This window comes from Morone saxatilis, unplaced genomic scaffold, assembly GCF_004916995.1.
Source record: "Morone saxatilis isolate NCDOM2014 unplaced genomic scaffold, NCSU_SB_2.0 Contig8, whole genome shotgun sequence".
NCBI classification, from domain to species: Eukaryota; Metazoa; Chordata; class Actinopteri; family Moronidae; genus Morone; species Morone saxatilis.
Window position 1 is genome coordinate 276446 of NW_023340257.1, and position 9946 is coordinate 286391.

At 37.4% G+C, this 9946-nt stretch overlaps 1 protein-coding gene across 1 annotated transcript in view; it reads right to left on the bottom strand.

The window, feature by feature from the left end:
• Positions 1-8925: 8925 nt before the first annotated feature.
• LOC118341313 (Na(+)/H(+) exchange regulatory cofactor NHE-RF3-like) overlaps positions 8926-9946 on the bottom strand; it is a gene marked incomplete at its 5' end in the record, with an annotated part of 4304 nt that continues 3283 nt past the window's right edge. The window contains 1 exon segment of the mRNA XM_035679536.1: positions 8926-9757. Within this exon segment, the coding sequence (XP_035535429.1) occupies positions 9725-9757 (33 nt within the window).

The window sequence follows — 9946 nt, forward strand, 5'->3', positions numbered from 1 at the left end:
TGTCCTCAAAGTTGATGTGTTAAGCGACTTTGACAAGGGCCAGATTGTGATGGCTAGACGACTGGCTCTTGTGGAGTGTTCCTGGTCTGCAGAGGTCAGTACCTATCAAAAGTGGTCCAAGGAAGAAAAAGCGGTGGTCCAAGGAAGAAAAAGCGGTGGTCCAAGGAAGGAAAAGCGGTGAACCAGAGACAGGGTCATGGGTGGCCAAGGCTCATTAATGCATGTGGGGAGTGAAGGCTGGCCACAGCAGTTGGAGCTACAGTAGCTCAAACTGCTTAAAAAGGAAATGCTGGTTCTGATAGAAAGGGGTCAGAACACACAGTTTGTTTCTATAAACAAACAGCAATAACCAAGAACATACAATGTCTGTTTACAGGTCAATAGTTTGTGTACATTGTAAACAAATAGAAATAGGGCAAAGGAATTAATATTTGTGTGTAATGTAATAGATGACTCTATATACATGAAGTTGGTGGTTATATACAGTATATTCATGTATACATACAGTGTGCAGACACCCTGAGAGCTAATATTAACTTGTTGGCCTCCTTTTGAACAGTTCCACAGTGGCTCAGCCCTCTGAAATGCCTCCATCTCCGCTGGTGTGGGAATAGCTGCTGTTGCGCGTCATCATCCGGCATTCCCGACTGACAAGCTGCTAAACTGGGAACAAGAACGTGTCTCAACGTCTTCTATCATCTGCGTAGCATTTCACTGGAGAGCAGGACTCACAGGTCTGCTATGTGTGTGTGCTGAAATATGAAACAAATTAAGAGAAATCCACTGATAATTGCTTTATTGTGGGGGGTTTCTTGGAGGGGTTTGGTATGCAAATGAATGAGACAAATAGACCAAATCAGAATGTTTTAAACAAATCCATCTGGTCCCTTTTTGGTAGATAAGATTTAACAATGACATAATAATGAAGTGCATTTTGTTTATATATTAATACAAATTTTAAAAAAGATGTCTATTTTAAAATGTCTGTAATGACATTGGTTAATTTCCCATACAATCAGGCCTCTCAGAATTATTACACACACCTTCACCTCTGCACTGGTAAATTAAATCCAACTTTGCTTCTTATTCAGACAATCGATTGTAATTGTGTTGGTAGGCTCAACGTTTAACCAACTTAAATCTCCCCATATGTTATAAGAACATGCTCTTAAGCATATTCATATTTTAACTTTTATTAAAAGTTAAAAAAAGGTTATTACAGGCATGTTCCTCTGTGTCCCCTGCACATTTGGCCATCGTATTTACTTATGTGACAATCTTTGCCAAAGATCCGGCGCCTCATGTATAAATGATGCATAAACATTAAGATTGTGTGCAACAAATTTGCAAGGTTTGGGATTTATAAAATGCACATTTTCTATATTATGCTAAGTCATGTGTCTGGATGGACAGACACGTCAGGCCACATTTTAAAGGTTCAGTGTGTGTTTTAAACAACTAGTTTGTTCAGTGTATCGTCTGATGACATTTAAAGACAAAGGTGTTTCTACCTGTTCCACCCCTTGCTAAGTTACAAGAATTGGGTAATAGCCACACTCTAATTTCCTTCTTAAGTCCCACCCCTTTTTGTGCTGCTCCAATTAAAGTTGAGAAAGCCTCAGTCAGAACCTCAGTCAACTTTCTCCTCTCCTGTACTGTGCTAGATATGCTATGTGCTAGGCTCGTCTTTGTTGAAAAGACATTTTGAAGATGGTTGAAAGATATGTGACCCATAGAGTCACATCAAGTTTAGCAAAACATTAGCTAACAAGCTAACCAACAATCAACTTTCAGATTTAACTTGCTAGCTAGCGATTGATGTAGCTAGCTAGCTAGATAGCTAGCTAGTGTTTTACTCTGTTGAAAAATGCTGCTAACCTTACTCTGCCTATGATTGGCTTACCCTGACGTTCTTACCATAACCAGTGTCACTCCTAATGCCTAAAACCAACCAAACCTATGAAGGCACTCAGCCAATCAGTACCAGAGTAGGGCGGGTTATGACTTTACCACCCTGGGGAAAACAATTGGCGTGTAGGATGAGAGAAAGTTGATAGAGGTTCTGTTATTGGAGTAGAAAGCAAAAAGGGGCGGGGCTTAATATGAGTTTAAGTGTAAACAGAAGCAACAGTGATTGAATTGCAAACGTATATTCATTTCCTGTGTAATGTGCAGAATTCATTTTAAATTATATTGATGTTTGTGTCAGCACGTCGACATGCACTTTAGCTCTTACCTGTCATTTTTTTTCACCTTTTCAGGGTTTGTCATATATTCATGGTGTTATCCTTCCATATAGAGTGCACTGCAAGCTTCAGTCATTTATATATTAGTACTTATAAAAGTTAAAAAAGCCCAAAACCTGGCACTTTTGTATATTTTCAGGGCCAAATATAATGGAGATTAGTTAATAGAATGAAAAGATTTAAAATAAATTGCAACCATTTCAACTATTTATGGTTGTTGTCAAAGAACATGAGATTATACACAAATCCACAAACGTTTGGCAACAGGAATGTAATTATTGTTTAGACATATATGAAGTTTTTCCATGTACCTATATTGTACATGTATTAGAAAGAGTGAACATATGCATGTATCTGCTATTTTGCGCATGATTTCAATGATGATGTATGCAAACGTTTATACATGAGGCTCCACAATATTTGTTATTAACCTGTCTCAATATGTAAACTTTACTCTGTTGTGGAAAGGGTCAGATATCCCCTAAAAAAAAGGCCAATAACAGCTTTATTTCTGTTTGGAATAATGGAACTGAGTGCTCACAGTGTTCGTTAGATTAGCATACTGCTGTGTGGAATTTAAATCTGCTTGTGTTTTTAGATAAATAGTGTTTTGTTGTTGAGATCATTCGGTCTTGAAGGTGAAGGTTTAAATGCTCACTTGCATGTTACATGAAGAACAATTTAACCTTTCTGTGAATAGGAAATACGTTCAAAAAAGGGATCAGACTAAAAGCTATCCCTGTACTACGCCCTTCTCCCAAAAAAGCTCTGAAGGCCTATAGTCATTTTCTGTAAAGAACAGGAAGTCCTACAATGCTACTCAGACCCCTCCTTTGACCAGTCATAGCTTTTCTATTGCTAATATTCACCTCAGTACTAATGTATGGCTAAACAGTCCTGTCAAGAGTTTTTTTTAATCAAGGAATGTGTGCTGTATACTTGTGTGCCTCCTAATTTCACTATTGGAGAGCAAGGTAACTATTGACACACTTAGCCAAACTAAGCAAATTTTACCCCAAAGAGTACGTAGAGAAAGTTTCATGAAACAAAATCTTTCTCAAAACAGCACTGGAGTGAAATATGTTAGCATTCCAGTTCCCACATGACCTTTGCTTGATTTGCTCTCTGTAGGCCTACATACCACTTAAATGGAGTTAACCTCTACAGCCTGTTGGTCTTCATAGTGTCAAAGAAAATTCAGTTTTTCACAATCTGGGTCTTATTTCTGTGCAGCATGTTTTAATCCCAGGTCGTCAGATACCGACGCAGTTTTGTCACGTCGTATAGAAACACATGGTAAACTTTAGTGTCTTTGTGAGACTTTTGTTTAACATGTGGTTAATGTTGGGCTTAAGCAACAAAACTAATTCGTTAGGTTTAGAATAAGACCATGATTAAAATAAAAAATAAAACCATGCAAATTGTGGCATTTGCGCTAACTGCAGTTTTCATTATGGACCAATCTCTGTGATGAAAAGATGAGAGCCTAAAACACTGGAGACAGCTGCAAAAGCTTTACTAATCTTATAATACAACCATGCGTCATAGGGGCTGCACCATATTTCTTCCACTGCCACTCCACGTTAGGTTCCACTCTGTTAGCTGCAAATACCAGGTTGATAGCTTGCAAAAATAAAAAAAAATACACTCCAAATCACAGAGATGCTGATTGGCACGGGACTAATATTAGCACGGGACCTCTGTGTTTGGTGAAATATAGTTCATTTGCAGTGGAATTACTTAACAAATTACGGACATGACAGATTGGCACAGGATTAAGACCACAGACGACCTCTGCAATTATCTCATATCATATAAGGTCCCATGATCATACTAGTCCCATGCGAATAGGGCTTTTATCACTCTTAATACTACGTCACCTGTAACAGATGGGTTATACTGGAGTAATGAAAGCCTGGTGCATCTCGAACCGATGCTAAAGGGTACCTTGTGCGTCTGTATGAGACACCAAAGGGCCATGACAAAACATTGGTATTTGACACTGTGGGAATGAGAACGGGCTTTGTGCCGTTGGACCATCCTTCCTGTTGTTTATGAGAACATTTTGCTCAACAGTTTGTGGCTTGTCATGTTGGCCAGTGGTTTTAAGATGAATTTATTTACCACATAACTGCTATTTTTCCTTTTTTGAATTTTTTGAGTCTACAGACCATATAAGATCCCTTTTACACACAATAGCCAATAAATATGTTCAATATTGCAAGAAAGACAACAAGTACATTATGAGTTCTGATTGCCATGTAGCATAGATTTTTTTGGTGTTTTTGATGGAACACCAAATCTTCTTGAATTGGACATCTTGACACAATGACCAAACTACTCCAGTCCAATGAATGCACATTGCTCTACTGATACTCCATTTCCATTTCATTTTGAACTAAAACATTTGGTGGAGAGTAGCAGGGGCATGTCAACAACAGTCGTACGTGGGATCAAGGTCTGAATCCACACAATCCAAATGAAGTCAATGTACAGTTTTTGACTAGTATGTTTAGACAAACTGAAGAGGATTACACCAGGTCTTATCTGAAATATGTTTGTACATAGTTCTTTCGAAGTGATTGTCTCGGTATTCTTGTTGTTTGTCCTATTGGTTGTAAAGCTGAGGTTAGAGCTGTTCTCATAATGGATAAGGATGATGTCCAACACGCTGAGAATCAGACCCAGATTGTAAAGAACTCCTTAGAAGCAGTGCCTGAAATGGACCAAAAATGTTGTCCGTACCCTAATGCAGCACAACCCTAACCACAAACACAGCATAACCCTAACTGTAATTCTTTTGACGTTTTTAAATTCTAAAAAAAGTATCCAGTGCTGTCTAAGTGGGCATGTAGGAGTAAGATAAGATATTTCTTTAATAGTCCCACAATGGGGAAATTCCAATCTTACAGCAGCAAAGTGGATAGAGAAAAAAAAACAGTATAAGAACAGTATGAAAAAAATAATATAATATAATACCTCACCAGCATTGCTGTATGCAGGGTTTAGAAATACTGAGGTCCAAAAACTGAAGTTGATAGGAGGCTTTGGGTGGTAAGCCTCAAAGCATCAAAGTGGTTATTTTTAAGCAATTATTTAACAACTTTTATCGTCTACCCCTTCTACCAAGGGCCTCAGCCACCTCAGTGGTGGGCCATTCTCCCCCACAGGTGGTACTCAGTAACAAGTAATAGTACTTGTGGACAAAAATCTGAAGTACTGATACTCAGTACTGGTGAGTATTGGCCCATTTCATGCACTGCTTAGAAACACTATAGAACCTTAGAGAAAGAATGTGGCTGTGGTAGCTTACTGCAGGCGAGATCCAGTCTTCCCTCTGAAGCCTTTGTAAAAACAGGAGGCCTGTTCTGCTTGTTCTTCTCTGGACTATAAGGACGAATGGGAAACTGTCATCGTGAACAAATATCAAAAGAAAGAAGCAGTTAAACCAGCAATATCATTCTTTAAGGGTGTTACTACTTTGTTCTGTCTACTTGAATATATCGCCACATACATATGAACTACTTCTTCGTCACGGATTGCATTCAAGCAGATCACCATGGGACAGAAACAAGTAGCATATGAATGGTTTCTAAATGATGACAGTCTCATATATGGCTTTTTCTCAATGGTAATCCAGTGCTAGTGCAAGTGTGTCCCTGCTCCTGCTCATACATTGTACACTGTCTTCAGAAAAAAAGAGCTTTGAAGTAAATTATTTAATATATTTTTAGAATTGTTTTCTATTCCTATTCTGTGTCCTATGGCATGCATTCTTCTCACACCTCAAAGTATGATTATGTATATATGTTAAATAGAGAAGCAAATCTACACACCAACCTAAAAAAACAACACCACTGTATAGAAATTGTATTAGCCTGCACATTTCTAAGGCTGTGAAGTTAATATTATTTTTAAAACTTGCATACAAATGTATATATTTTCTTGATTTTTAACCTACAACTAGGATCTGTAGAGGACAACAAATCCTATAACGATTCACAGTCATGTTAACTGTATCTTGTGTGTACAGCAGAGTTGTAGATATATCTAAAGGAGAAGCCTTTTTTGTTATTGTTGTTAATTATTTCGTCACAGCAGCACTGTGTGAATATGTATATAAACGATTCACCGTGTTGGTCTCTACCTCTTGAGCTCAATTACTTGGCTTTGTTTACCCCCACGCAGTTCTGATTGCACGTGGGGATGAATTGAAAACACTTGAATGTCTATTCAAGCTTTTATACTTACATGATAAAATATACTGCCTCCCCTCCCCCCTCCTTCAGACCTGTGCAAAGCATTCACCTGGAATTTTGAATCATCAAATGTTTTGTATTACAAAGTCCTACCAATAGCCAAGGGTTCCCTGACTGTTAGTCAATTTTTCACTCTTTGATAGGATAGGACCATATGGGGAGGGAGAGTCACTACTTCCACCACAGTAGCTGTGTTCAAAGCTCAGTATCAATGACTCCATTTGATAAAAAAGTTGATTTTTAAAGTTTCACTTAACATGCTGTCTTCTTCCTTTTAGGCTGCTGATAATTAGACCAGTGTTTTGGTGTTGTTTTTGCAGGCTATACTATATATTGTTGGGGTTTAATAGCATTTAATCAAATCAGAATCCAGTATTGAATCCGAATCCTCTCCAGTCCATCACTGAATTGAGTTTAGATTTGACTTTTCATTTTGCAGATAAATAAAGTTATAAATAACTAAATGGCAAATATTTAATAAGAATATTGGTATGTAAAATGGTAAAGGAGAGATAAAAGTTCAGCAAGAGATTCATAAGTGGTTTCGGATATAACGACAACCGGATCCGATATGGAACCGGCTATCAGAAGATAACAGCCTTTAGAAGTAGATACATTTGTTACCACATGTGTACACAGTTCTGATTGGCTGCATGCTTCCTCTTGTTTGTAGAATTGCTCCGATACCAGTATCAGAATTTTCTCCGATACTGTCTTAAATGCGGTATCTGGTATTGGCGAGTACGCATCCTTGCACAGATCCGAAACCATGTAATTTATTAGCCCCAAAACGGGACCCTGCTACTCCCAGCAGTGTCCAGTTCGACCTTTTTTTCCCCAGGATAGGGGAGTCATAATCTGCCCTATTCTGACTCTAACTGAGGGTTAAACCTGAGCCAGACTATACAAAGGTTCAGCAATCGGGATGGAAAAAATGGCATTGGAACATGTTAGCTATTAGCATACTGTACAGTGAATAAAGAAAACATCTTCAACACATTGCAGCATTAGAAAAACAAAACAAAAAAAACACAAGCAACTAAGATACATATTTGCCAGTTTGAAACCACACATGCAGCACAAAGAAACACTGCAGATACAGAAATATAAATAGTCTTACAAGTGTAAACTAACAAATTTCCAAGTGACACTGAAAACCAACAAATGCATCAACTATTCAGTGATGTCTGTACAGGAGTTGAAATGTTTATTTAACATTTTCATTGGCTGATTCTGATAGCATAAAGCATATTCACATTATTGTGGAAAAACAGCTTTTGCTCCTGTGTCCTTTTTCTGTATTATTTTGCAAATGGTGTGTTCCTGATGTACCGGCTTTGCACAGTTCAAAACAGTTCGAGCTTAGTTGCTCCTTTTTGAATGCAACTAACATCTGCTGCTGTGATTAAAGATGACAGAGATATCGATAAGGACTGTTTCCCAGTGTAACGATACAATAATAAATCCTGATCACATTGAAACCAAGCCTTCAAATTTAACCTTGCACGGAGCAAAGTAGAACGTTTTTCTGCTAGAATGGGTCTATTTACTGCTGTTACTGTTACTGCTCATCAGTTTTAGTGTCTCCTGGAAACGTCTGTGACGTAACATAGTTATGTTGCATATGAGTTTTGGTATTTCTCTATTTGCTTGTGTTTCTTTATGCGACCTATGGGTTGTCAAATTGCTAAATGTGTTTCATTTTCTTGTTTTATTTTTTATTTGACATATATGTTGTCAAAATGTTAATGGTGTTTTCCTATATACTCTCCATACTCTATAAGTTTTCTGAAGTTTCAGTGCAGCTACTGTAATACTGGTCAAAAGTAGGAAATAACCTGAAAGTAAGTATAGTTAATATAGTTTCGCTCTACCCAGTCTTTGCTATAGGGCTCATAATTTGATTCCAGTCACATGGCCATAGTTATAATCCACATAATCCACTCCAACCCATTATGACACTGTGTGTTCTTTATCGCATTATCACTTACCAATTCAACAACGAGTATCCTGAATAAAACAAGACAATAGAAAAGAGACGTGCTGTGGGTGTCGATTGGAAACTGAATGGGGAATTTTCTCAGGAATGAACAGCTGGCAGTGGTACAAGCCGTCACTCTCCCTCCCCATCGCCTGTATGAACTCTTTGTGTGGATATAGTAGTTTCCTATATGTTTTATTTTGTGTTGGAATGAAGTACTTGAATCACATGATGCTCATTTTGGAAAATTGTAAAGTAATAACTGACAATGTTTATGTGAGAGACTAACCACAACTCAGCAACTACTGAACTATTTGGATTCATATAATTTGTTGTCCTAAACAATGTTTGTATATTTGATGTTTTAATCAGATGCATTGTAATTTGAATAAAACTTTCAGTATATACAGTACATGACGTATCTGTCAAACTGTGCGTTCAAGCACTGTAAATCAAAGTTAAGGACTAGGTAGGTCTTACACAAAAGGTTTCATCTGGAAAATAATGGTGAAAACATTAAATGTGACATTTAAACAATGCCAAACCTTGTCCATACTTCTCTCTCAGGACGCAAAAAAGCATGGCACACACAGCACAAGACCACACAGCATGAAAAGTTTGATCTTTAGTTTTGCATCTGCTCCTGCCACATATTTTTTTACTAAAAAGATATTATCCTGTATCTTTCTTGGGATTGGTGGGATCAATACTGATAGACTCACCCTGACTCTACATTTACACTGATAAATGATGGAAGATAGACCATGGATCATGCACACCCCAAAAATAAATACACTGCCGCCAGACAACATTTATTATTAAAGAATACAGACACAGACCATAAACAACTTTTAAACTATTTTTCTATATGTTAGGCTTTAATATATGGAGCTAAATATTAAAAATATTTCACAGTTTATGTCATTTCCTCACAAAATAATGCCCATTGTTTATAATTGACAAAAAAAAATAAAAAATCAGAAAGTACAGGAAGGGGTCACAGGGGTCATCTGATCTCATAGATTTGAAGAACTGTCCAAAACATGCTGGTCCCAGCATAATGCTGATTTTGGTGACTGATTTTAAAACTAAAGAAAATAAAGAAAGCAAAGAATAACAACTTCCTCTCCAACTGTCTCACCTCAGTGTACTGTAAAATCTTGGGTTCTTTAAACCTGAGCTCTTCGTCTTCCTCTGTCTGCTTGTGGCCTTTCTCATTCCCGTTCTTTTCTTTTCCATCACAAGAAAGCATCACTTGTTCCCTCCAACAGCTGAAGAAAACAAAACCAGGCATAATAATGAGGGGAAGAGTTATTGTTTCACATACATCAGTTGTCACTTTTACATTTCTCCTCTCACATGCAGATATTCTCGCTTGTGTATAAACTCAATTCTCATTCACTCTCATAGTAGAGTAGAGCCAAACCATTGTATTGTTTGGTAATATATATATATATATA